The 27654-nt window shown below is 51.4% G+C and overlaps 2 protein-coding genes across 6 annotated transcripts in view; one reads left to right on the forward strand and one right to left on the reverse strand.

Moving 5' to 3' along the window:
- The first annotated feature begins 11897 nt into the window (after positions 1–11897).
- Positions 11898–16681, forward strand: CLDN5 (claudin 5). Of its 2 annotated transcripts, none has more exons than XM_012454177.3 (2): positions 11898–13240; positions 15174–16681. In XM_012454177.3, exon 2 carries the CDS (start codon positions 15461–15463, stop codon positions 16115–16117), a length of 657 nt encoding a protein of 218 aa, XP_012309600.1. In that variant the 5' UTR covers positions 11898–13240; positions 15174–15460; the 3' UTR covers positions 16118–16681. The 2 variants fall into 2 exon arrangements, with proteins under 2 accessions (XP_012309600.1, XP_064218901.1); XM_064362831.1 differs by lacking the exon at positions 11898–13240 and adding an exon at positions 14335–14666.
- Positions 16682–17889: 1208 nt separating this feature from the next.
- Positions 17890–27654, reverse strand: part of CDC45 (cell division cycle 45) — a 43393-nt gene continuing 33628 nt past the window's right edge. For 3 of the 4 annotated variants that reach the window (XM_021673939.1, XM_012454175.3, XM_012454176.1), the window contains 6 exons: positions 24723–24861; positions 24562–24645; positions 23073–23191; positions 22825–22901; positions 20859–20924; positions 19274–19402 (listed from right to left, as the gene is read on the reverse strand). In XM_021673939.1, the coding sequence (XP_021529614.1) occupies positions 20860–20924; positions 22825–22901; positions 23073–23191; positions 24562–24645; positions 24723–24861 (484 nt within the window). In that variant the 3' untranslated portion in view covers positions 19274–19402; position 20859. Of the gene's footprint in view, positions 18002–18422; positions 18500–19273; positions 19403–20858; positions 20925–22824; positions 22902–23072; positions 23192–24561; positions 24646–24722; positions 24862–27654 lie in introns of those variants that run through there. The other variant, XR_001107777.3, reaches the window with a different exon arrangement.

Raw genomic sequence — 27654 nt, forward strand, 5'->3', positions numbered from 1 at the left:
CCAAAAGAGTCACGCTGGTGACCCGTGGGGCTCCTCTGCTGGGAATCTCCTGGTCTGTGAGCAACAAAAATTCATCTGAAAGTGTGACGTCCTCTCGTTTGCTGCGCTTTCAGTGGGAGCTACAATCCCAAGCTGCTAGTGATCAGCCATCTTGGATCTCTCGACAAGTCTATTTTTTAAAACATTTTTTGAGGCAGTCTCACTCTGTCACCCAGACTCAAGTGCAGTGATGCAATCAGTACTCACTGCAGCCTCAACCTCCCAGGTTCATGCAATCCTCCCACCTTGGCCTCCCAAGTAGCTGGGACTACAGGGGTGCACCATCATGCCTGGCTAATTTTTTTTTTGTAGAGATGGGATTTTGCTATGCTGCCCAGGCTGGTCTTGAACTCCTGGGCTCAGGTGTTTCTCCCACCTCAACTTCCCAAGTAGCTGAGACTACAGGCATGTACCATCATGCTTGGTTAATTTTTTTTTTTTTTGTAGAGATGGAGTCTTACTATGTTGCCCAGACTGGTCTTGAATTCCTGGGCTCAAGTGATCCTTCCATTTTGGCCTCCCAAAGTGTTGGGATCACTGGCATGAGCTACAATCCCTAGCCCGAGCTACCATCCCTAGCCCCAAGTGGACTTCTGGTAGATGAATGTATAAACATGACTCAGCCTTAAAAGGAATGAAGGGACTGGGTGAGGTGGCTCACTCCTGTAATTCTAGCACTTTGGGAGGCTGAAGCCCATGGATCGCCTGAGGTCAGGAGTTTGAGACCAGCCTGGCCAACATCATGAAACCCTGTCTCTATTAAAAATACAGGCCGGGCGTGATGGCTCACACCTGTAATCCCAGCACTTTGGGAGGCCGAGGCGGGCAGATCACGAGGTCTAGAGATCAAGACCATCCTGGCCAACATAGTGAAACCCTGTCTCTACTAAAATATAAAAAAATTAGCTGGGCATGGTGGCGCGTGTGTGTAGTCCCAGCTACTCGAGAGGCCGAGGCAGGATAATTACTTGAACCCGGGAGGCGGAGGTTGCAGTGAGCCGAGATCATGCCACTACACTCCAGCCTGGTGCCTGGACACAGCGAGACTCTGTCTCAAAAACAAAACAAAACAAAAACAAAAATTAGCTGGGCGTGGTGGTAAGCGCCTGTAATCCCAGCTATTCGGGAGGCTAAGGCAGGAGAATCGTGTGAACCCAGGAGGCAGAGGTTGCAGTGAGCCGAGATCATGCCACTTCACTCCACCCTGGACATAAGAGTGAAACTCCATCTCACGAAAAAAAAAAAAAAAAAAAAAAGGAATGAAGGGCTGGGTGTGGTATCTCACACCTGTAATCCCAGCATTCTGGGAAGTAGAGGTGGGTGGATGCTTGAGCCCAGTAGTTTGAGACCAGCCTGGGCAACATGGCAAAACTCCATCACTACAAAAAATACAAGAAAATTAGCAAAGCATGGTGGCGCCTGTAGTCCTAACTACTCATTAAGCTGAGATAGGAGGATTGCTTGAGTGTAGGAGGTTGAGGCTGCAGTGAGCCATGATCAGGCCACAGCACTCCAGCCTGGGCGACAGAGCAAAACTCCATTTAAAAAAAATGTAAGGCTGTGCATGGTGGCTCATGCCTGTAATCCCAGCACTTTGGGAGGCCTAGGTGGGCGGATCACGAGGTCAGGAAATTGAGACCATCCTGGCCAACATAGTGAAACCCTGTCTCTACTAAAATACAAAAATTAGCTGGGCGTGGTGGTGCGCGCCTGTAGTCCCAGCTACTCGGGAGGCTGAGTCAGGAGAATTGCTTGAAGCCAGGAGATGGAGGTTGCAGTGAGCCGAGATCAAACCACTGCACTCCAGATTGGTGCCTGGCGAAAGAGGGAGACTCTGTCTCAAAAAAAAAAAAAAAAAGTCAATTGCTTGTCATGTATATTTTACCACATTCTTTTTTTAGATAGGATTTCACTCAGGAGTGCAATGATGCGATCATAGCTCACTGCAGCCTTGACCTCCTGGTTCAAGTGATCCTCCTGCCTCAGCCTCCTGAATACCTGGGACTAGAGATATGTGCCGCCATACTTGGCTAATGAAAAAAAATTTTGTTTTGTTTTGTTTGTAGAGATAGTGTCTTGCTAAATTGTCCAGGCTAGTCTCAAACTCCTGGCCTCAAGTGCTCCTCCTGCCTTGGCCTCCCAAAGTGCTAGGATTACAGGCATGAGCCAATGTGCCTGGCCTCATCTTAACATTTTAGTATGCAGTTCAGTAGCAATGAGTATATTCACATTGTTGTACAGCCATCACCACCACCCGCCATTTTAAAAAAATTAAAATGAATGTGCAATGGTGCTATCTTTTAATGTCTCTGCATTTGGTGGCATCTTTGGAAAATACAATCTGCCACAGAATCATACAATATACAGTTTGGGGTCTTGTGCCTCTCACCGATGTTAGTTTCATAAAATTAATACAAGCCGTGTGTTGCTGTACATTGCATGTATTGCACCGTGTCAGTGTGACTATGTCACAGTGCATTCATCCAGCCTCTTGTTGATGGACACTTGGGTGCACTCTCGTTAGTGCTATTAAGGGATTAAGGGTTATGCTCCCATGGATGTTCTGGTACCACGGCTCTGGTATACATGGGTCCTTGTTTCCTGGTTCATGGGCTAGGCACTTGTTCTGCTTTGTGAGAGAACTATTTTCCAAGTGGTTGTGTCACCTCATACTCTCATCAGGCATGTGAGAGACCTGTTCTTAACCTCCCCCACAACACCCTAGGACCACCAAGAGATCTCCTTTAACTGACTCCACTTGGTTTTTGTCCTGGCAGGACCTGCCTTTCCACCCAAAGCTGCACAGCAGAGCTCATTGCTGCCTCTCTGGCCTTTGTGGTGGGCCCTCCAGCGAACTGCTCCGCCTGCCTCACAAAGCGGCTCTCAGGGCTGAGGCTGGCAATGGCAGCCATCCCTGCCCACGCTGGGGGCTCCTTCAGGGCCGTGGCTCCTGCCTGCATACCCTTATCAATGCCCTGATCCTGTCTGCTTCCTCTCTTCCAAAAACTCATCAAACTCATCCAAAATTTTTGGTGAACTGATGACAGTCTCAAGTATTTCCCCTATTGCTGTGGGATTATTAGTTTTCACTGTCTTCGCTGTTTGATTAAATGGGACTGGGGAGGGAGGGAGGGAGCATGCGGGTTCTGTCTGCTCTCCTGGGCTCATTCCCTGCCCAAAGCCCCTAACCCTCTGCCTGGAGCCCAGCATGTGGCAAAGGATGCTCACTTCCCCAGCAAGAATACAGGCTCTGTGTGTTGCTAGTCGGGGGCCACCTAGTTAAAGGACGTTTCACCTTTCCTCCCAGCTAGATGTGGCCGTGTGACTATTGTTGAACAGCTGCTTCTGGGAAACTTCGAAGCAACCTAGGCTCTGGGCTTCAGTCCTGCGAGCTCTTTTACAGGGCACTGGCTGGCCTCCACCCACTGCACCCCAACTGACCCTCCCTGGGGTCCTGCCCTTGCTCCTGCCCTCCTGCTGGTACTTGTTCCTGCTCTTAGCCAGGTCTCGCATTTCCCTTTACCCTGGTGAACTCCTGCTGTGTTTTCTAAACCCACTTAAGGGGCAGCTACTCTTCCCAACCTCTTAGCTTGCCAGGTAGGTGGCTGTGTCCCCTCTGCCCAGCCCTTCTCCATCCCCTGTCACTTCAGTGTGTGGGGCCTGTCCCCCTGCCCCAGGCTTGGTCCGCCTGTGGGTAGAATGAGTCTGTAGCAGTGCCTTCTGCAATGTGGACGTTTCTTCTACCAGCGTGTGCTGCAGGAGCCAGGCCAGCCACAGCCAGTCACAGGGCAAGACATCCCCACTGGTGCCTTTCCATAATAGTGTGAAGAGAAAGGACTGTCTGAAGGGGGCCAAAGAAAAGAGCCAAGGGCTAGATGTGTATGTGTCTGTATGTCCACCCACATTCCAGGTCCTGCCGGCCCCCCAGGGGTGCAGGTGAACAGAGAGGCACTGCGCATCCTCCAGGGTGCCTGGGCCGCCAAGAGCAGCCCCGGGAAGGGCTGCACGCCCTGGGAGAGTGTCCCTATGCCCTCTGTGTGGTCTGGGCTGGTCCTGGATGTCCAGCTCTGGCTCACTTCTTGTTTGGACAAATTTCCACCCAAGCCAGGCCTGGGTGCCAAGTCCTGAGGGCTTGACAAAGGCAGGGTAAGAGCCAGATAGGATCTAAGGACTGGCTCCTGGGAACAGTGTAGGTGCCCGCCCTGTGTTTACACTGGCTTCCTGCTCCTGGACTCTCCGTCTGGCAAGCTGGGTGCGGCCACAGTCTGAGGAGGGCAGGGAGGTCGGGGGAACTTCTCCCAGCCCTCCCATTGGACGCTGCACATCAGTCACACCCAGCACGTGCGCTCAGCAACAATAGCATGTGAACTGGTAGCAGGTGACACATGCTAAGGCTCTGGTTTTGGGAGAATACCCATTGGAATGGGAGGAGGCAAAAACGGACATTAACTTTAGAGGGCAGCCATGAAATAGGCACAGTAGATATAAGTGCTAAACAGGCAGGAGGGAAAGCAGGGAATACAAGATACACACACACACACTCACTCTTCCCCCCACCCCGGAAAGATAGGACAAAGGAGGAATGGGTCCAAGAGTTGGATATAAAATGTCACAAATAAACCCAAATTGGCCAGGTGTGGCTCATGCCTGTAATCCCAGCGCTTTGGGAGACCAAGGCAGAAAATTGCTTGAGGCAGGAGTTCAAGGCCAACCTGGGCAACATGGTGAGACTGTGTCTCTGCAAAAGAAAAAAAAAGTTACGTGTCGTGGTGTGCACCTGTGGTCCCAGCTACTTGAGAGGCTGAGGTGGGAGGATCACTTATGCCCAGGAGTTGGTGGCTACAGTGAGCTATGATTGCACCAATGCCCTCCAGCCTTGGTGACTCAAAAAAAAAAAAAAAAAGAAAAAAAGGAAAGAAAAGAAAAATTAATGTCAAGGGAGAGAAAGATATACCATGCAAAGACTAACCAAGAGAAAATTTGTTAATTGGGTCAATATTAGATTAAATAAAATTTAAGGCAGCAAAGTCAAACATTGATTTGTTGGAAATACAAATATAAAGCCAAGCTTCTGGAAGAATCAGAGAGGAGGCACAAATAAAAAACACCAGGAAAAGAAACAGGAGATTTAATTTAGATGTGTCAGCAAGTATATGAAAACATAAGAGGCTCTTAATCAATTTTATGCCAACAAATTTGAAAACAGATGTACTGGGTAATTTCTTGGAAAAACACAGGTTTCTTTTAATGGAATAAAAAAGAAATAGACCTCAATTGTCTTAACAACAACTACAGAAATGTAATCAGTAATTTAAAATATTCCCCTCCTCCCCCAAAAACGTTAAAATAACTTTGTAAGCAAATTCTGCCGTTCAAGAAACAGATAATTCCAACCTTGTACAAATTATTTCAGAGAATAGAAAAGTGAGAAACGGTCTCACTTCAGTTTTACAAAACACATAACCTTGATATGCAAACTGAACAAGAACGGGACAAAAAATAAAATTATTGGTAAATTTCACTCCTGAACAGAGATGCAAGCTGAATCCAATAATGTATAAAAAAAGATAAATCATCATAACTAAATTGGGTTTATCGCAAAAATACAAGGTTGGTATAGAATTACACAGTGTGAATCACTACATTAACAGAATAAAGAAAAAATTTTCTTTTCCCTGCTTTCCTGTGGCTTACTTCAGTATTCCTTAAAATTACATTTTGAGTTGTCCAGAGTATTTTCGAGTGTGTCTCTTCATATAGCTTTTCCTCATGTTCTTCCTTCCTTTTATTTATTTATTCTGAAGGAAGTATATATAAGCTACAACTGTTCATTAAAGAAATAATAATTTTGTAGGTAAGATGTAAATACATTCATGTTGTAAAATTTTAAACAATATAGAAAGTCAATACAGAATACAAAAAAAGTAAAAAATCCCTGATATCTCCCCCGGTAAATCCCAGAGTTTCCTGCACAAAGACAATAATAGATATCAATCTGGTATGTATGCCTTAGACTTTTATCTGTGCATTTGTATTCATAAAGATAAACATAAAAAAGTACATAGTTTTGGCCAGGTGGCTCACGCCTGCAATCCCAGCACTTTGGGAGGCCAAGGCGGAGGATTGCTTGAGCCTAGGAGTTTAAGACCAGCCTGGGCAACATGGCAAAACCCCGTCTCTACAAAACAATAAAAAAATTAGCCAGGCGTGGTGATGCACACTTGTCGCCCTAGCTACTTGTGAGGCTGAGGTGGGAGGACTGCTTGAATCTGGGAAGTCAAGGCTGCAGAGAGCCATGTTCATGCCACTGCACTTCGGCCAGAGTGACAGAATGGGACTCTGTCTCACCAGAACAACAGCAACAACAACAGTCCATAGTTATATTTTTGTGGGAATTTAAGTTTACACAGTATCATGATATGTGTAATGTGCCAAACTTGAGTGATTTTTCACTAAATAAGATCTGTTAGAGATATGTCCAGGTCAGTGCATATAGATCTACTCTTTTTAAATATATTTTAAATTGACACACAATAATTTTATATATTTATGGGATACATAGGGATGTTTTGGTGCATATATTAGTGATTATATTAGGGTAATTAGCATATCCATCATCTCAAACGTTATTTCTTCATGTTAGAAATACTCAATATCCTTTTTAAGCTATTTAGTTTTTTTTTGTGTGTTGTTTTTTTGAGATGGAGTCTCACTCTATTGCCCAGGCTGGAGTGCAGTGGTGCGATCTTGGCTCACTGCAACCTCCACCTCCCTGGTTCAAGCAATTCCCTTGCCTCAGCCTCCCGAGTAGCTGAGATTACAGGTGCACACCAACATTCCCGGCTAATTTTTTGTGTGTGTGTTTTTAGTAGAGACAGGGTTTCACCATGTTGGCCAGACTGGTCTCCATGCTGTTCTCTATCGTGGTTAGGCTAGTTTACAGTACTAGGTGGGTGCACTTTCCCACCAAGAGTGTATAAGAGTTCCCTTTTCTCTGCAACCTCACCCCAGCATTTATTATTATTTTTTCCTTCTTGATATCTTTGTATGGCTTTTTAGTGGTTGTACAACACACACACACACACACACAATATAATGTATATTATATAATCAAAGTCTCCTTGTGTCAACATTTTACAAGTTGGAATGAAGTGTAAAAACCTTACCTCCCTTAATGGCCTGTTACTCTCTCCCATTTATAATATAATTATTTATCTTAGATATTTCCTCTGCATACATTGAGAACCACTTTAGGCAGTGTAATAATTTTTGCTTCAGCCAGGCCAGGCACGGTGGCGCACGCCTGTAATCCCAGCACTTGGGGAGGCTGAGGTAGGTGGATCACGAGGTCAGGAATTTGAGACTAGATTGGCCAACATGGTGAAACCCCATCTCTACTAAAAATACAAAAATTAGCCAGGCGTGGTGGCGCACGCTTGTAATCCCAGCTACCCAGGAAGCTGAGGCAGGAGAATCACTTGAACCCAAGAGGCGGAGGTTGTAATGAGCTGAGATCCTGCCACTGCATTTCAGGCTGGGCGACAGAACAGGACTTTGTCTCAAAAAAAAAGAAAAAAAAGTTTGCTTCAGCCATCAAACATAATTTAGGAATCTCAAGAGGAGGAGGAAAGTCTATTGTATTAATATTTACCAGTATTTTGCTTATCATATTCTTTCTTCCTTCCTGATGTTCCAAGACTCTTATTTTACCATTTCCTTTCTGTTTAAGGAACATCCTTTAGCATTCTTTCAGCATATACTGCTGACAATAAATTCTCTTCGCTTTCCTTCACTTAAAAAAATATTTTCCCCCTTCATTCTTGAATCATATATTCACTAGACATAGAATTCCAGATTGAGAATTTTTTTTTCTTTTAGCACCTAAAAAATGTGCTACTTTCTTCTGGTCTCCCTGGTTTCTGAAGAGAAGTCCTCTGTCATTTGATTCATTTTCTTCCCCTATAGGTGAGGTGTCATTTTTCTCTCTGGCTGCATTATCTTTAGGTTTCAGAAGTTCAATTAGGATGTTTTGGGCCAGCCACAGTGGCTCACGCCTGTAATCCTAGCACTTTGGAGGCCAAGGCGGGCAAATTGCCTGAGCTCAGGAGTTTGAGACCAGCCTGGGCAACATGGTGAAACCCTGTCTCTACTAAAATACAAAAAAATTAGCTGGGTGTGGCGGCGTGCACTTGTAGTCCCAGCTACTCAGAAGGCTGAGGCAGGGGAATCGCTTGAATCCAGGAGACGGAGGTTGCAGTGAGCCAAGATTGTGCCACTGCACTCCAGCCTGGTAAAAGAGCAAGACTCCGTCTCAAAAAAAACAAACAACAACAAAAAACAACCCAGGGAAACAACTACCATTTCATCCTTGGCTCTAAGTCTCTAACTTGTCTGCCTTCTTTGTAACACTTAGAATCTTCTTATGTTTGTTTTATTTATAATGTTCAGGGTTTTTATTTGTGGACGGAATAGGGAAACATGTGTCTGTCTTCTAGGAAGCAGAAGTCTGTTTTGTCTTCATCAAAAATTTATTTTTTTTATTTTTTGAGATGGAGTCTCACTCTGTTGTGCAGGGGCACAGTCTCGGCTCACTGCAACCTCCATCTCCCAGGTTTAAGCAATTCTGCTGCCTCAGCCTCTCAAGTAGCTGGGGTTACAGGCATCTGCCACCATACCGAGCTAATTTTTGTAGTTTTAGTAGAGATAGTGTTTCACCATGTTGGCCAGGCTGGTCTCAAACTCCTGACCTCAGGTGATCCACCCACCTTGGCCTCCCAAAATGCTGGGATTACAGGCGTGAGCCACCACACCTGGCTGCCTTCATTTATTTCTTTCATGCTCATTCATGGATGTGGTATTGCCTTCATTTTTGAAATATATTTTTGATGAGTGTAGAATTTTAGGTTAAGGCTGGGCACAGTGGCTCATGCTGTAATCCCAGCACTTTGCGAGGCAAAGGTGAACGGATCACTTGAACTCAGGAGTTTGAGACCAGCCTGCACGACATGGTGAAACTCCATCTCTACAAAAAATACACACACAAAAAAAGAAAAGCCGGTTGTGGTGGCGCATGACTGTAATCTTAGCTATCTGGGGACTGGGGCAGCTGAAGGAGGAGGATCACTTGAGCCCAGAGGCTGAGGCTGCAGTGAGCCATCTTTGTGCCACTGCACTCCAGCCTAGGTGACAAAGTGAGACCCTGTCTAAAAAAAAAGAAAATCTCAGGTTACAGGGAATTTTTTTCTTGCAGTACTTTAAAGATATTGCTACACTATCTTCTTGCTTGCATTGTTTCCAACAAGAAATCTTATCCTGATTCCTCTACACACAATGTGTCTTTTTCCTCTCCATACTTTTAAGACTTTCTCTTTAGCACCTGTTTTATGAAAATTGGTTTATGATGTACTTTGGTGGACATTTTTTTTTTTTTTTTTTGAGAGGGAGTCTCGCTGTGTCACCCAGGTTGGAGTGCAATGGTGTGATCTTGGCTCACTGCAATCTTCGCCTCCTGGGTTCAAGCGATTCTCCCGCCTCAGCCTCCCAAGTAACTGGGATTACAGGTGTGTGCCACCAGACCCAGCTAATGTTTGTATTTTTAGTAGAGACAGGGTTTCACCATGTTGGCCAGGCTAGTCTCAAACTCCTGACCTCAGGTGATTCACCCACCTCGGCCTCCCAAAGTGCCGGGATTACAGGCACGAGCCACTGTACCCGGCCACTTTGGTGGACTTTCCATGTCTCTTGTGCTTGGGATTTGTTGAACATCTTGGATGTATAGGTTTATAATTTTCAACAAATTTGGTGAAATTTCAATTTGTTTCTTCAAAGTATTTTTTTTCTGTTCTCTCCCCGCCCCAACCACCTTTGGGGACTCTATATGTGTGTAAGTTGTTTGAGGTTGTCCCAGAGTTCACTAATATTGTGCTCCTTTTTTTTAAAAAATGTGTTTTAGTTTTCCTTTGTATGTTTCTTGTCTTCTGCAAACTCTAATCCTTTGTTAATCTTATCCATCTTAGTCAGAATTGGAAGCCTTCATTGCCATGAAATAAGCAGAAGAGAAAAACGCAAAAATGTAAGTTAATTTGGATCTTCTGGATATGGGAGACGATTTTAGTGGTTACAAAAATAAAGATAGAAACCACACAGGGAAAGCCTTAATAGATTCAAATATTTAAAATTTAAATTTCTATAACATCCTAATAATTTGCTTCATGTGGTGGCACATGATTTTAGTCCCAGCTACTCAGGGGCTGAAGTGGGAGGACTGCTGGAAGCCCAGGACTTTGAGACCAGCCTGGGAAACATAATGACACCCCATCTCAAAACAGAAACAAACCAGCAAACAGAATAAGGAGCAAACAGCCAATGGTATCGGCCACATACATGACAGCAAGTTAATGTTTCTAACATAGAAAGTGAGAAAAACACTCAGTATTTATGTGGGTGCATAGATAACACACCAAAGTGGAAATAAAAGTGACCAATATAAATTAGAAAGAAACTCCCATTACTATTCCAAAGAATTAAGCTACCATTTGCAGCTGGGCACAGTGGCTCATGCCTGTAATCCCAGCACTTTGGGAAGTTGACATGATAGGACTGCTTAAGCCCAGGAGTTCGAGACCAACCTGGGCAACATGGCAAAACCCAGTCTCTACAAAAAATACGAAACTTAGTCGGGTGTGGTGGCATGTGCCTGTGGTCCTAGCTACTTGGTAGGATAAGGTGGGAGGATCACCTGAGCCAGTGAGGCAGAAGTTACAGTAAGCAGAGATCATGCCACTGCACTCCAAACAGGGTGACAGAGTGAGACATTGTTTAAAAAAAATTTATTGCAAATGCAGCATGCAGAGAAGAAATGGGGGAAGGAGGGTGGTCAGAAAAGTCACTGAGGCAGTGTAGGCAGGAGGGATGATGGGGGTGGAGAGCTGCTTCTTCCCCGGGGGGCACTGCTGCCATTTTACCAGGGCTTTGACTGGCTTCCCCCTGGCTGCTGGGTGGCTCTTGACCAAGCAGAGCTCAGAAATCACCATCTGGTATGATCCACGAAGGGTCAAGGGATCTATAGGACCTCATGGCTCACCATTCTTTTTTTTTTTTTTTTTTGAGAAACAGTTTCACTCTGCCTCCCAGGCTGGAGTGCAGTAATGCAATCTCAGCTCACTGCAGCCTCCGCCTCCTGGGTTCAAGTGATTCTTGTCCCTCAGTCTCCTGAGTAGCTGGGATTACAGGCACGCACCACCATGCCCTGCTAATTTTTTTGTATTTTTAGTAGAGCCGGGATTTCGCCATGTTGGCCAGGCTGTTCTCGAATTCCAACCTCAAGTGATCCACCTACCTCGGCCTCCCAAAGTGCTTGGGATTACAGGCGTGAGCCACTGTGCCTGGCCTGGCTTGCCATTCTATAGACCCCTTGAACCTTTGTGGATCCCACCGGAGCTCTCTGCTCCCTCACCTGCTGGGGAAGTTAAAGCTACAGTGACCTCCAATTTTGACTGACAGCCATCGATGCCTGCCTACTGAGGGGTAGGGCTGAGGTTGGATGAGCTGTGAAGGCCCAGAGAGCCTGTGTGGGTGGCACTCGGGAATGGCAAAAAAGAATCGGGACTGGCATCAGCCTCCACATTGGAGGGCTTCATAACCAATGAGGAACTAAGGCAGAGAGGCCGCCTCACTAGTCCAGAAAGTTTCTTGTCGTGGGGGGCAAATCTGACTCCATGCCTGTGCTTAACCACAAAGAGTAACAACAATGCCAGCAAAGCCACCGAGTCTGGCGCTGCCTACTCTGGATGCTGCTGCTCACATCATCACAGCCACTCAGGGACCCCACGCAGGGTGCCCCGGGCAGCTGGTGCAGTGCTCAGGGATGCAGGAGGACCCCAGCTGCTGTTCTCGGCCTGTAGGAGTACTGGCATCTGTCAAGAAAGGGCACTAGGCCACACTCCATGCTAAGATCTGTGGAAATGGAAGGAAACATCCTTAACTGTTTAAAACCGAAAGATAGAAGAAACGTTGTTCTTCACTTCCCCTGAAATCAAATCTGTTAACTAGGAGTTTCCCAAACCCCAGTCCCAGGAATCTGGAGCCTAAACTTAGCTTATCCTTGGAAGGTCACCGGATTACCCTCGGGCAGGGTCAGCCAGCAGCTGCTCAAGATAAACTTGGCTTTTCTGCAGACTCAGGCTTTTCTCACACACAATTAATGAGATCCTGCCATACTTCCCCTGGGAAAGCAGAACAATGGCTGGGGGTGAGCAGGTGGCCTTGGCCAGCACTCTGCCCGAAGGGCCCTTCGCCAGAGATCAGGGATTTGTGTCCCTGTCCAACCAGGACACCTCCGACCTCTACCTGCAGGCCCTGGACCACTGTGGCACTCTGGACACAAGGCCCTTCTGCCCCTTGGATGCTGAGCCCCTTCCCACCTCTGGAATCTTGCACTTGGCTATTGCTTCTGCTCTGCCTGGAACTTCTTCCCTGGATCCGTGTGAAATGTCACCTCTTAAGAGAGGCCTTCGCCACTCTTTCCTGCCCAGTTCTTCATTGATGGGTTCCTCTCAGCTCCTCTGGACAGGAGTTTCCTGTGCTGTATACTCTGCCTAGAGACAGTGCCTGCCACACAGCAGGTAGGCAGACCCTCCATGAGTGGCAGGAAGGGTGGGTGCACCCTCATGCCTCTCCTGAGTCTGGTCTAGGTTACTCAGAGGCCAGGCTCCATCTGAGGTGGGTTTGTCCAGGGTAGTGTCAGCCCCTGAGGCCCTCTCAGGGCCTCTCTGCATTGGGACTGGTTCCACTGCAGCCTGGGGCCTCCACCAACACAGTGAGGTCGGGGTAGAAATCAGACTGTGAAAGGTCAAGCCCGAGACTCCTCTACCATGTCTCTCAGATGCTGCGAGGCTGCTGCCAAAGAAACATGAGCTTGCTGGGGCCACCCTAGGGTGCCAGCTAGGAGAAAAGAAAAGTAGTCAGGTGAGGAGGGAGAGCCTTGGGCTGGCTGCAGCCTCAAGCTGGCTAGAGGGTGACAGGCAGCCTCATGTGTGGGATGGATGCAAGAAGACAGCCGCCCTGTGGAGGTTATTCCTGGATACTGGTCGGGAAAGTCAACAAGCAAATGGACAGGTCCAGCTCAAGCCTCTAAAAGCAATGCTGGGGGATGGTGCAGCAAGGTGTTCCTGGAAGTGACCTCAGCAACACAACTTAGAAGGTAAGCAGGACCCAACCTGACAGAACCACACTGCAGGCAGAAGAGGCTCACAGGCAGGTGAGTCTGCTGGAGTAGAGTGTGTGCTCAGGGCCACGCCAAGCCTGGTGGCTGGACTGGCCAATCCTTGTGCATGCAGGTACACATCAATCCGGGCTGTTCTGGGAGTTGGCTCATGGTCCATAGGCAATGTGAGCCATTGAGGGTCTTAGGTAGGGTGAGGCCCAGGAGAGGGGCCTGCCAGGGTGGCCTAGCTGGGCAAGGGCAGGTCACTGATGGAGGCCAAAGCAGTCATCCCAGGAAGATGGTGGCATGGAAGGGCTGGGAGTGGGTACTAAGAGTGAGAGGGTGGGTGGGTGGGTTAGCTGGGCCCTGGAGTAGACAGAGGAGGAGATTGCAGAGGAAGGGGCGTGGGCCATGGGTCTGCCGCAGGAGGACAGCAGTGATTGAAGTGATAGCTGGGAGAAGGCAGTGGTCCTTGGAGCCATATCTGGTAGGGAGAGGCCACGTGGGGCTGAGCAAAGGGGGTAGGATTTCCCTCCAGCCCTAGAGCCGGGCACACTTGCCTTCAGAGCCTCCCCACGCTGGGCAAGCCAGGCCCTGGCGCTGGCCTTATCTCATTTACTGTCTCAAAACCACCTGAAGAGGGAGAAGGGAGCCCGGCCCTAGGAGGGAAAGAGTCATCAAAGCCCCCACATCTGTGACCAGCCTCAGTGCCATACTTTTTCTATGGGGGTCCTGTTCACTGGAACTGAGCACGGACCAGATAAAAGAACTGGGCACCCAGTGGCCTCAGTCCAGGGCCTGGAGTCCAAACTTTACTGGAAACAAAGGAGCCGACAGAGATTGGGGAGGGAACTGCCAGAAAGGAGCTGGTACCCCCATGGGGCTGTGGGTTTTGGTGCCCCCACCTGAGCCTCAGGGGGCCCGGAGTGTCCACCCCAGTGGACTTTTCGAGAAATGGCTGGGCCATTGTGCAGAAGAATGCCCGGAAATCCCGCGCCTCCCTCCTCCAGCAAGGATGGGGGCTCTTCCTCCTGGCCAGGAAACTCCAAGTTGGCTTCCGGAGGCTGGCCTGGGGGCTGGGGTGCCAGGGACACCATCGCCACTGGTGGGAGGGCAGGGCACAGCCCCTCTGTGTCCCTTTGTCTCTCCTGTCTGAAGGCCAGAGCAGGCTGCTAGGCCTGGGGCCACCACTGCCCCTGGGTGCACATCTAGTGTGCTGGGTCACTGGGACTTCCCGAAGTGGTGTCACCTGAGCTGGGCCCCCAAGGATGGGGTGCGGGCAATACTGCAGGAAGAGGAGCAGCCCCAGTGAAGATTGAGAGGTCTGGGAAGCCCCTGCGGCTTGGGAGAGTGGGGGTCGCCAGGCATTGGAAAGCCCCTATTGCCACCACTTTGTGCCAGAGACTCAGGCTCCAGAGAGGCAGTGAGTGGTGTGGGGGGTGAGGCTGGGGCTCTGGGCCTGACCTCCACATGACTGCCTGGCGTCTGTTTGCCATGGGGTGGGAGAGACAGTGCCGGGACTCAGAGCGGGGCTGGAGAGAGAGTGCTGGAAAAGGCCTGGGTGGGGCTTGGACTCCGGCGCGGGCTTTCTGGAGAGCCCCCTACGCAGGCCTCCTCAGCAGTGATGGGGTCGGGGGACTCCTGCAAACCTTGGTCAGGGAGCGGATTGGGCCCCGGTGGAAGAGACCATAGGGCTCAGTCGGGGATGTGGGGGTGAACGGGGTGGTGCGGTCTGGGGATCAAGTGCCTTTTGAAGCGACGGGGCCGGGACACGCAGGGAGGCGGCCCGAGAAGCGCGCCACAGAATGCGCTCGGCCGCGACTAGGACAACACGGGGAGTGGGGGTGGGGGTAGCTGGGGGCGGCGGCCGGGCGGGGAGCTGTCCCGCGCCCTCAGCTACCCCCAAACGCCGTTGTTTCCCTAACTTCAGCTGCCAGGGGCTCTGTGATTGGCTGCAGGACGACGGCCTGCACACGGATTGGTTGCTCCGGGCCGGGGGGCCGGGCCCGGGGGACAGAATCCGCCCCCGAACCTTCAAAGAGGGTACCTCCCGGCCGGAGCCGGCAGACCGAGAAGGTGCGACTGACCTGCGGGGCAAACGGGCTGGGTCTAGGAGCCGGGAGCGCGGGCGTAAAGGCACCAGGGCCCGCCGAGGGCGCCGTGCCACACGGCCTTGGGGATTCTGGGGGCCGTCGGGCGCGCGTCTCGCCTCTAGCCATGGGGTCGGCAGCTTTGGAGATCCTGGGCCTGGTGCTGTGCCTGGTGGGCTGGGGGGGTCTGATCCTGGCGTGCGGGCTGCCCATGTGGCAGGTGACCGCCTTCCTGGACCACAACATCGTGACGGCGCAGACCACCTGGAAGGGGCTGTGGATGTCGTGCGTGGTGCAGAGCACGGGGCACATGCAGTGCAAGGTGTACGACTCGGTGCTAGCTCTGAGCACTGAGGTGCAGGCGGCGCGGGCACTCACCGTGGGCGCCGTGCTGCTGGCATTCATTGCGCTCTTCGTGACCCTGGCGGGCGCGCAATGCACCACCTGCGTGGCCCCAGGCCCGGCCAAGGCGCGTGTGGCGCTCACGGGCGGCGTGCTCTACCTGCTCTGTGGGCTGCTGGCGCTCGTGCCGCTCTGCTGGTTCGCCAACATTGTCGTCCGCGAATTCTACGACCCGACTGTGCCCGTGTCGCAGAAGTACGAGCTGGGTGCAGCGTTGTACATCGGCTGGGCAGCCACTGCGCTGCTCATGGTAGGCGGGGGCCTCTTGTGTTGTGGCGCCTGGGTCTGCACCGGCCGTCCTGACTTCAGCTTCCCTGTGAAGTATTCGGCGCCGCGGAGGCCCACGGCTACCGGCGATTACGACAAGAAGAATTACGTCTGAGGGCACTAGGCATGGCGGGGCCCTCCTGCCAGCCACGCCTGCGATGCACTGGATGAGCCTGGGGAGCTCCGCAGGGACCACGGCTTCTGCTGGGTCGCACCTCGCGCAGGCTCCGCGGAACGTCCGGCTCTGCACCCAGACGCGGCTCCTGGCCTGCCTGCGCCCACAGCCGGCCCTCTCCCGCCACCAGCCGGGCCCTACCTTGAACAGATGGACTTAGTTTCCTTTTCTGTTTGCGGCGCTGTTTCCATAGGCAGAGCCGGTGTCAGACTGAGGATGCCACTTTCCCCCGAAGACGCTGGGGGTCTTGGCTGCTGCCTTACTTCCTAGAGGCTCCTGCTGACTTTGGAGGGGCGGATGGAGAGCCCAGGGCCTCCACCAGAGACATTTGTACAGCTGGTCTTTACCCCATTGGCGGGGCCTGAGGCCAGGGACCAGTGACTTGGCCAGGACCTCCCGGTCTCACTCCAGCATCTCCCCAGGCAAGGCTTGTGGGCACCGGAGCTTGAGAGCGGGTGGGAGCGGGAAGGCTAAGAATCTGCTTAGTAAATGATTTGAACTCTCTCCTACCTGTGTCTTGTTCTCTGTCCAGCCATCTTCTGTGTCCAGCAACCCCATTCATCACCCACTGGCCTTGCCCTCCCAGGGACTCCCGTGGAGACCTCCTCCCAGGGATGGCGGCTGGGGCCCTTATTCCCATCCTCCCTGCCACCTTCCCACCAAGTAGGAGACACAGCCACCACTTACTACAGCCCAGAAAGGTGGGATCTGCAGTCAGAACAGCCGCTGCTGCGTCAGGGGGCCTAGGATGGGACGGGTGGGAGCGGTGGCAGACCCCAGCAGAAGATGCAGGGTGAAGCGCCCTCAACACAGGATGGTGAGTGGGGGGTCCTGTGATGGGAGAAGTGCTAGGGATGAGCAGCTACGCTCCTGGCTTCTCCCAGAAAGGGCCGAGCCCCATTCAGCCTAGGGTGAGGTTTTCCACTGTGCTCTCAGGGCTTGCCTAGTCCCAGGTCCCATCAAGTGGCCACAGAGGTCTGTAGAACCCCCGACCAGGCCCTTTCCAATGATGCGTGGGGCAGGAACAGGGATGAATGCAGGATGTACCGGACAACAGTGGCGTTGCCATTGGAGGAAGTGCTGGCAGCTGGTTGCCTGGAGTGCACTGCTTGGCTTCAGCCCCTCGTCCTGACTCCTCTGCCAGTCCCAGCATAGCTCCATACAGAGCCTGTGCCCACTCTAGTGGCCTGGCAGCCTGCTCAGACTGGTGCTGACCACTAGCACCTGTGCTAGCCCCTGCTGGGGGCACCCTGGGTAACCTTCTTCCTCTAGAGGCTGCATGGCCTGGGAGTCAGTGCTAGCCCCTGCCAGGCACCTTGGGGTGTGGGTGGGGTGTCCAGAGCCATCTAGCATAGCCATTGAGAGTGTTTTTAGCCTTGTTCTAGGCACTTTGAATTAATACATTTTTAACTTTTGACATAAAGCTAGAAGCAGAAGAGAACAGCTGATGAAGGGGGCGTGCTACAGGAAGGAGCTCTAAGCCCAGCCGACAGGAAGACTTGGCATCTTCCCCAACCTGGTCTTGGGGGGCCTGCCCAGAAATGACTAGGCCACATCTAGTGGCAGGCAGTCTCCCAGGTCTGGCCAGACTGCCATGGGGCAGTGGGAGAACCCCAAGAATGTGGGCTCAGAGGTGCTTAGGACAGTCGCTGGAATGTGTAGCAGTTACCTGGGAGCTGCTGTGGAACCAGCGGGTGGGATGAGCTACAGGGGGAGGAGCACCACGGTGCAGAGGTCCTCAGCAGGCCTGATGTGTGCCCCTCCTGGGCCTGTATAGCAGGGACCAAGAACAGTCCCCAAGCTTGGCAGTGTGTGATACCAGAGCTGTGGCCATGGACAGAAACGGAAAGTCTACATTATTGCACCTGGTCAGTGGAGCTGGGTAGTACTGGGTCTGATGCGTTTGGTCAGAAGCTGAGGCCCAAGGCTGCCCAGGACAGCTGCATCCTATGCAAGCCCTTTTCTAAGAAAGTAAGAGCAAAGAAAGGCGACTGCACAGCCTCTGAACTTTCCCAAATGGCCAGAGTGGGCAGCTCAAAGGCCCTGGGAGTGGTGAAAACCATCAGAGGCGAGGGGAGGAGCCCGGCCTCCAGTCCAACTCTGACCCTTTTGTGCTCACTGCCTTTTGCCAAGGGCTGCACCAAGACCAGAGCCACCCACCTGTGTGCAATTTTCCAGGCCACTCTGAGCTTTTCACCACTGACTTAAAACCTAACCAAATCACTCCTGCCCTCAAAGACCTTACCTAGTGCAGCTGCTGGCCCAGTAGCCTCATGCCTCACACAGGTGGACACCTCCCCAGCCTGCCTGCTGCTTCAGCACCTGCGTCCCCAGATGACAGAGTGAGATGGCCCCAGTCAATGAACAGTTCTCCCCACCAGGAAGGGCAGAAACCTCATTCCCTTCCCACCCCCAACACTCAGTGATGTTCTGGGGAATGTCTGCAGGGGGTGGGACGAGCTAACTCCACAACTCCCCTGACTGGGAAGCCCTCACTGCTCTGAAGGCCATGGAGGTCACTAAGGTCCTGTCCAGGTGGGACTTCCTGTGACCAGAGGCCTTAGGGGGCACAGTGTCTCCCTCTATGCACCCCTAGCCAGCTGGGCCTTCCCAGCTTGGGGCCTTCCCAGCTTGAGGCCTTCCCCTTGCTATCCCCCTCCTCTGTGGTGTCGTGTGTCCACTGTGTGCCTGCAGGGTGGGGCACCTGAATGAGTGCTGGACAGTGACACAAGGTGGAGGTGGGGGGAACCACGGGTGGAGGAATGGCTGAGAGAGTAGACTTGCTATGTGGCTGAGGCCAGGTGGACAGGAGAAAGTGGTAGGTGAACAAAGCCAGGTACTGGCTGGCACCACTGGGCAGTGGCCAGTTCAGGTGCTCTCAGGAGGCGGGGTGCTGAGGGGTCCTGATCTCTGCCCACTGACACCTGGAGGGCCTGGACGACAGAGTGAGGAGATCTTGTCCGTGGGGCCAATCCCCATGCTAATTTCCTGCCAGGCGCTGATGGCACCTGGGGCCCAGGACCAGGGCTCCCTGGAACCACAGAAGGCTCAAGGCACACCCAAGCACTGGCCTCGAGATCAGAATCACGATGGGAATAGAGCCTAAAATAAGCATTTTATTTAATAAAAAATGGCCTCTGCATCTTAAATCATGTCCATAACTTACAATCTAAATGAAACCGGGTATATAAATAAGAAGAAGGTTATTCCTGATGAAATCAAATTCTAGAAAAGAAAACAAGAAAAAACAAGTTTCAAACAATGTTGATGTGTCACCAAATTAAACAAACTGCCCAGGTCTTCCCTCTGGGTAGTGCTTCTGAGTAGCCGGGACTACTCGTGAGGGCAAGGCCACCCCAGACTGAGAGGCCCCTGCTATCCTCACAGCACCCCTTGCCTGAGCTGAGCTGTCCTACATCAGAGCTCCTGCCTGCTGGCCTGGGCACCTTCTCACCTCATGGACCCCACCCAGCTGCTCAGCGGGACCCCTGGCTCCCTCCCATGGGGTCTCTCCCTCCATCCCTCAGCACTGCTGCTCAGCCCTCCTGGCCCAGGCAACCTGTACCCCTGCCTCAGTGGCAGGACACACAACAGCTTAATGTCATCACCAAGCAGACTGCAGGTGAGAGGTCTGCTGCCAGTGCCCACTCCGCTGCTGGAGACAGGCCAAGCCTGATCAGGTGGCTGGCCCAAGGTCACTGCTGATGAGCCTACAGAACTTGCCCAAAACCCTGAGGGTCTGACCCAGAGCCCCTCCCCCAACATGGGCCCTGTGTAGCTCAGGCCACTCTGAGAGGAACTGTGGGGTCCCTGAGACCCCTATGCTATTCCCAGCAGAACCCCCTCACTCCAGCCCCAACAGGAGAACAGGTGCTTGCCCCTGGATGAATGGACGGATGGAGAGTGGGGAGGACCCCAGGCCTGGCCCGAGGGACCTCCTGCAACAGAGCTGTGTGGCAGGGCCCATCTGCCACAGCTGTAGCCTCCAGGCTAGGGCTCGGGAAGATGCAGGGCTGGATGTGGCATTCCCTGTGGGGACCCTGGGTTGAGAGATGGTCACAAAGACACAGGGCAGACCTATTTCCCAGGAACCCTTAAGAAAGAGGTAGCACATGGGGCAGTGAGAGGTGTCCCGGGTCAGTGGCCTGCCAGTGACTCCCAACAGGGCCCTCAGGACAGCTGTGTGCTGGTGAAGGTCCCAGCAGAACCAGCACTCTGGAATTCCCAGCTGAGCGGCTGCCAACACTTTGCTTTCTCATAAGCCAAGCACACAAAAGCTCAGATGCCTGCTTTGCGGGATCTTGCCCAGGGCCTGACCCAAAGGCTGACAGGAGGCTCCAGGGGGCCTCTGAGGGCAGCACCAGGGAGTCTTCGTGTGACATGTGTCACACGCAATGCCCAGCCCCAGAGTGCGGTCAGCAGGTGAATACCAGCTCTTTCTGAAGGGTTCGCAGGGACTTAATGAAATTAGCTGCCTCAAAATGCCCCACTGTGGCCCTGCTGACAGCCTAAGGGACAGATGTACTTGGGAAAAATGTGTTGGCCCCAATCTCCTCAAGAACCCTGCTCTGGTCTGAAATCCAAGTAAAAGCCTCTGTTGAGGGAGGACAGAGCAGGGCATCACGGTCGGGCTCTGAGGAGCGGGGCCACTTCTTCCATCTCTGCAGAACCCCCAACTCACCCTAGGACAGGAGGGAAACAAGTGCATCCAGAAACTTGCTCCGATCCTCAGCTTTCAGCTCAATTACTGAAGTAATGAAAGAAAAACAGTTGTGAGAAGGGAGGAGCGGGAACACAAGGCAGGGCATAGAACTCCCCCAGCCTGCCCTCCACTCTGGAGCAGGCCTCCACCACATTCCAAAGTGCGTGGTTCCTCCAGGCCTGGGGTAATCTGCACTCAGTGGTTGTATGTCTCTGTCTCACTGTACTTCATCTTCAGAACTGCTGTTTGCACTGCTAGAGAGATCAGGGCTGGGGCCTGCAGGGAGAACCCTGCCCTGGGAAGCCAACAGAGGGGACACAGGGAGGGACCCTATAGACCTGGACAGAGATGGGCCTGTCCACCCTGCCTGGCATGGACCCTCATCCTGAGTGAGTTGTGGAAGGCCTTGGGTGGGGGAGGCCACCACAGTGCAAACTGCCCATATCTCGCAAGGCCCTCAGGCTCAGCCGAGCACACAGACCCTCACCGCAAAGCAAAACCAGGCCCCAGGATGGGGATGGCCTGGCCCTGGGAGCCATCTATGCCACCAGCCATAGCCCCGAGAACCCCAGGCCCAGCCCATGCAGGTGGGCACTGGCCACAGCCCACTCTGCACCCCCACCCCTGGCTCTCCACTCTCAGGAAAACCCAGGCAGCTCCCAGCCCAAATCCTCCCTGTATACTGAAGGCCAGATACTCTGCAGGCCCGTGGGCGTCCTCCAGATCTCCCCATCACAGGCACAGAACAGTTAGCAGGGTCTGCTGTGCAGGGTAAACCAATGCCACACAGTGCCACAGTCATGGCTGGGTCTGGCTGAAGGAAGGCAGCTCTGAGATGGCTGAGGCCACTTGAACAAAGGCTGGGTCTCCCATGACAATGTCTATCATCGTTAAGGAGTCCGTGGTGGTGAGGCAAGAAAATGTCCTTCTCAGAGGTACAGGAAGTACTGAGGTTGTTAGGAGCTGAATGGTCCTCCCCAAATTCCTATGTTGAAGCCCTAACCCACAGGACCTTAGAATGTGGCTGTGGTAATTAAGTTCATATGGGTTTGTTAGAGTGGGCTCTAATCCAATCTGTCTGGTGTCCTTAGAAGATGAAGTGGTTTGGACACAGACACCAGGGAGGTGTGCAGAGGGAAGACCACGTGAGGACACAGCAAGAAGGTCACCATCTGTGTGAACCAAGGAGAGGCCTCAGGAGAAGCCAGCTCTGCCCCACCTTGACTTGGGCCTTCTCGGCTCTAGGACTGGGAGGAGACGCGTGGTTGAAGCCACCCTGTCTGTGGTACTTTGTTATGGCAACTTTAACAAACTAACCCAGGGTGAAGTATCAGTTAGTCTGTTTTACTTTAAAACCTATCAACAAGAATAAGAAGGCAAACATAGCCAAATGTGAACCACATTCTGTGCTGGTGTCTGGGGAAGCAACGGGTGGGCAGGCCCATCCACTCTGGGCTCATCTGACACATATGTGGGGCCAGTGTCCCAGACGACTTACAGGTAGCACCTATTAACGACACACACCTTTGGTCTGTGTAGAGGTGGCTAGCGCAGCACAGGGCAATGTCCTGGGTCATCACAGGACCTGCTGTTCCCTTACCCAATGAAACAGAAACAACCCAACCCTGACAGGTGAGGCCTGGGGCCTGGGAGTCCGGGTGGCCAGTCCCCTAGGCTTGCCAGGAAAGTGATCCTTAGTGCTGGCTGTAAGGCCAGAGCCAGGCCTGTCACTCCCCGGGAAACACTATTTCCCTCTCCAATGGGCCTGAGGCTAACCAGAGCTCCCTGAGCCACCAGGAGCAGCCTGACCCAGGGCTGGATCTGGAAGGTCAAGATGGCTGCTGGCCAGGCTCCTCCAGCCATGCCAATCTGCCTGGTTCCAGGGTCTGCAGTGGCCTTGAAGGTTCAGGTGGGGAAGCATGGCAGAGTGGCAGGATGCTCTCACCTGAGAGGTCAAAATGGTTGTGTAGCATCCGGGAGCTGGTGCTTTCTGCTGCCTTCTCAAACGCCCGCCCAAAAAAGCTGCGGACACACAAGATATGTCGGGGACCAGGCCACCTGCAATGAATCCTTCCCAACCCTGGCCCCAGGACAGACACCAGAGGCAAATACCACTCTACTCAGCAGGGCGAGTGAGCTGACACCCCCAACACCGCCAACCCTCCAGTCCCAGCATGAGTGGAAGCTGCTCACTTCTTCCTGTCCGAGCTGTCAGTCTCTGGGGGGATGCCCACTACGGTCACTGTGCCATGCTCCATGCTCAGGGGGGCAGCCATCACCAGGGGCAGCAGCTTGCAGCGCCGGTTCTTTGTCTGTGGAGTCGGAGAGCACCCTCTGTCAGGGTGTGGAGGGCTCCAGCTCACCACTCAGAGTCCAGAGCCCGACAGCACCCAGTCACTGCACACCCCAAAGCCTCCAGGGACTGTCACCAGAGAAGACACCTTGGTCCCCATCCAACCACTCCCAGGCCATGATGCTGTATCCCCGAGCCTCCTTGTGCACCAGCCCAGCCCCACTGCTCCTTGGCTGTTTGCTGCAGGGAGCCTGCCCTGCTGTCCTTTCCCTTACCTCCTTCAGGTCCTGTGACAGCTGCCACCTTCTCTAGGAGGCCCCAGCCCACCCTACCTTGTCTTGCTCCATCCCCTGGCAGCACATACCCTCATCTTAACCACAGCCACCACTCCTTGTCCCCCCTTCGCCAGCATGCTCCTCAGGATGGAGGTTCAGGGTCTCCTCCTCTGCTGTGCCTGTAGCACCCACACCCTATAGCCCAGGTGACCAGCATTCCTGGTGTGTCTAGGACTGAGGGGTGTCCCAGGATGTGCACCAGGATGGGCAGTCACTCCACAATAGGGCTGGGCAGTTGGTGGATGTTCAACATGTGTCCGATAAATAAATGGATCCTTTAAAGTGGGCATGTGTTCACCCATTTCACAGATGAGGAAACTGAAGCTAAGGCCAGATCATCTACCTCATGTCACACAACTGGCAAATGAGGAGGGTGATCTTTGAACCCAGCCTAAAGGACTTCAAGGCCCATGCTCTGTCCCTAGTTCATCTTTGACATTACCTGACTGACAGAACACATATCATCTGTCATCATTTTATTGGTTAGTTCAGCAGCAAAAGAAGTTCAACTTCCTGTTAGCACATCTTGTTTGAAATAGCCCCCAGCATAAACTCTCATCCTCAAAGCAGAGGAGGACATCAATTATTGAAATGTCACATCTGGGAAGAGTCCCATGTCGGCTGGGTGAGGACCGTTGCCCTAAAGCCAGCCAAGTTAGGAGTGTGTTCCAGGCCAAAGCAAAGAGGGGGTTAGGCTACAGAGAAGACAAAGCCAGGCACAGGAAATCAGCCTAGTGGAAAAGCTGTTACTGGGAAGCCAGTCTGTGCTGCAACCATCCCGCTTTCCCTGACCTGAGACAACAGGACACAAGCCCCAGCCCTGTTCACTCTGCAAGGGCCCCTCCCTACTCGTCTGAGTGACTTGGACAGCCAGAACTTGAGAATTAGAAGGTTCCTAGGGGTTAACTGAGGAAGACAGCTCAGAAAAGTAATGGATGTGCCTAGACCCTGGTGAGCAGCCACAGGCACCCCAAGGCCAGCGTCTAACTCCCAGTCCAGGGTGTTCTCCAAGCACCTGCCCTCCCGTATCCACAGTGCCCACCTGGCCCCTTACCGAACACACAAAGGACTTGAGCAGGTGTTTGCTGAGCAGGCTCAGGGACACTGGCCTAGAGAACAGCATGACATCTGGAGTGCCCTACGGAGGGGAGATGGACAGTCAGAGGCGGCCACCGGTGCTGTGGCCTGGCACCTGTTGTCTGTGGGAAGCCTGACCTCCATGAGTGAGCAGTATAGGAAAGGCCCCTGGGAGATGACGAGGTTGGTGCAAAGGCAGCTGGCAATGGTTTGCTGCGTGGCTCGCAGCTGCTTCTTGGCGAGTTCCAGGCCGTAGTACAGCTTGTCCAGGTTACTCCTGTAACAGGGAAGACACATGGCTTCGGTGGTGCTTGTCAGGAACTCTTGGTAAAATACCAAAGTCACAAATAGATTGCTTGGTTCCCAGTTCAAGAAGAGGTTTGGGGATAAGGATTTATCTTCTCTCCCTCCTGAGTTCTCTTTCACATGAAAGGAAAGAATTATTTAAAATGTATAAACCCACAGCAATGCAAAAGAGAGGTGTGTCGGGGGGTGCAAGTATCAGAAGACAGGAGACTGAAAGCCAACAGAGGCAAGATCCCACACAGGAGGACCCAGGAAGGGGCCAGGAGGGCTCTGACACAGGGGAGGCTTGGGCAAAGCCTAGAGGTTGGACGAGGTATTCCCTCAAACCTAATAGATAAATTTTTACTCTTCTCCCCAAAACGGGAGGGCTCCCCTCTGAGTATGTGAAATGTACCCTCTGAGGATAAGTAGGGTCCTCAAGCAAAGCCCCTGGGCCCTACAATGGGGAGTCCCAAAGTGTCACAGTTGGCTCCTGCCTATTAAGGTAAAGCAATGTTTCATGACCAGCGAGCTGTGCCCAGATACCCATGGCTCAACCAAGAAGGGTTCACAGACCCCTTCTTGAATATGAAAGACATCAGACCATTTGAGAAATGCTATGGCCTGAAAAAATAACCCTGGAGTAAACAGATAATTTGGAGACCAAAAGAAAACTAAAATGAACTCTAATAAGTATCCTCAGAGAGATTTGCACAACTATTAGATTCCTAAACCAAGAACAGGATGCTATGAACAAGGAACAGTCAAAGATAAGGAAATGTTGATGGAAATTAAAACAATTGCAAAAGATAAAATATCTACTGAAAGTCCAGATGATAAGCCAAGAAAAGCTTCTTCAACTTAGATAACAAGACAAAGTCATAGAAAATGTAAGGCAAAAATATAAGACAGAGCATCATTCCAGGAAGCCTGGAAAGCTAGAATTAAAAAACACAGATGTTGTCTGTGGGGGGACTGGTAAAGAAATAGTAAAATAAAGATATTGCATCAGATATATAAGAACTCAGAAAGTTTATCTCACATGCACTCTTTCTTTGAATGTTACTTGAGAACTGTGCTCTAATTTAATGAGAGAGTACATGAAACAAAGATGAGGATCCCAAGAAACACTGGACCTAACTAAGTGGCACAGCCAAGATTTGGACATCCATGAGCACAGTGGAAAGCAGGCCTAGACAGTTGCAGGTCCAGGCTGTGGTGGGAAGACAGAACTCCAGACTCTCCAGTAAAAAGGGGCTCAGAGAATAACAGCTGGAAGGAATCTAGGGGAGAAAAAAATGCATATGATAAAGGAGGCAATTAAAAACACCAGGAAAAACAAAGAGCTGTGCCAGAAAGTAATCTATTACTATACATGATTGTCTCTGGAATAGTTTATTAGCACAATAAAGTAAAACTATGTGTTGACTTTCATCTTTTAAAATCAACCTATAGCTGAAGATAAGACAATTTATATCATTTTCTCTTACCCAAGATTGTTATCAGTCTTGAAAATGTAAAAGCACAGATTTCAGAGAGTGCAGGAAGAGCTAAAGAGCAAAGTCAGGATGTTTCCATGGCTTGGATATTTGTCGGTCCAAACCTCATGTTGGAATCTGATCCAGGTCTTAGATGTGGGGCCTGATGAGAAGTGTTTGGTAGATGGGGGCAGAGCCCTCAGGAATAGATGAATGCCCTCCCTGATATTAGGGGTATATGTGAATTCTTACTCTATTAGTTCCTGTGACAGCTGGTTGTTAAAAAGAGCCTAGTACCTGCCATCTCTCTCTTCCTTCCTCCATCACCACATGATCTCTGCATACACTGGCTCCCCTTCTGCCATGAGTGGAAGCAGCCTGAGGCCCTTACCACATGCAGATGCCTAATCTTGAGTGTTCCAGCCATCAGAATTGTAAGCCAAATAAACCTTTTCTCCTTATATTACCCAGCATCAGGTATTCCTTTGTAGCAACACAAAATGGACTAAGACCGTTTTAAATATCCTTTTCTTACAAAGTAGGGAGACGAGACACTGGTGATGAAAGAAGAAGTTAAAAATAGTGGCATAACTGTACCAACACGAGGAAAGGAGGACAAGAGTGGGATTAATGCTTCTTTGTCATAGCAGGAAGTTGGTAGACAATGTCTAAAGCCTACCCAACAAAGCTGGGATGATGGCAGCAACAGTGGTAGGATAGTTTTTGGACTTGCCCAAATTTCTAGATAAAGTAGAGCAACTAGATTACAGAACTAAAAACTTAGGACCCATATTTGCAACAAATTAAGAGAACAAGGGAATGCTTCAAACCCCAAAATGTAAGCAGGTGAAAAGAGACCATAAACAGCCACAAAACAGGTATACTATCTACATCAGTGCAGGAGAAAGCTAAGATGTCGTGAGACCTAAGAAGAATTAAAACTCCAGGCAACTGGAGAGCAGTGGCCCAAACTGAGAGGAGCTTTGCCCTATGCAAGAGCAGGTGAGTGCAGTGGGCCAAGGGAAAGTGTAAGGGGTCTCCCTAGAGTACCAGGAGTCCTGGTTATGAGCAAGGAGTCCTGTTAAACAGCAAAGGATCCTGGTAAAGAGCAAGGGGCCTTCGTAAAGTATAAGGAGACTGCAGTAAAGAGTAAGGGGTCCAGCCTGGCCAACCTATCTCTACAAAAAACATAAAAATTAGCCAGGCATGGTGGCGTGTGCCTGTAGTCCCAGCTACTTAGGCAGGAGAATTGCTTGAACTTGGTAGGCGGAGGTTGACATAAGTGGAAATCGAGCCACTTCACTCCA

The sequence above is a fragment of the Aotus nancymaae genome, unplaced genomic scaffold, assembly GCF_030222135.1.
Source record: "Aotus nancymaae isolate 86718 unplaced genomic scaffold, 86718_ANA_hifiasm-v0.15.2.pri h1tg000049l, whole genome shotgun sequence".
NCBI lineage: Eukaryota > Metazoa > Chordata > Mammalia > Primates > Aotidae > Aotus > Aotus nancymaae.

Bases quoted from the DNA above. Each gene is read 5' to 3' on its own strand.
- CLDN5 (XM_012454177.3), top strand. From the start codon at position 15,461: ATGGGGTCGGCAGCTTTGGAGATCCTGGGCCTGGTGCTGTGCCTGGTG.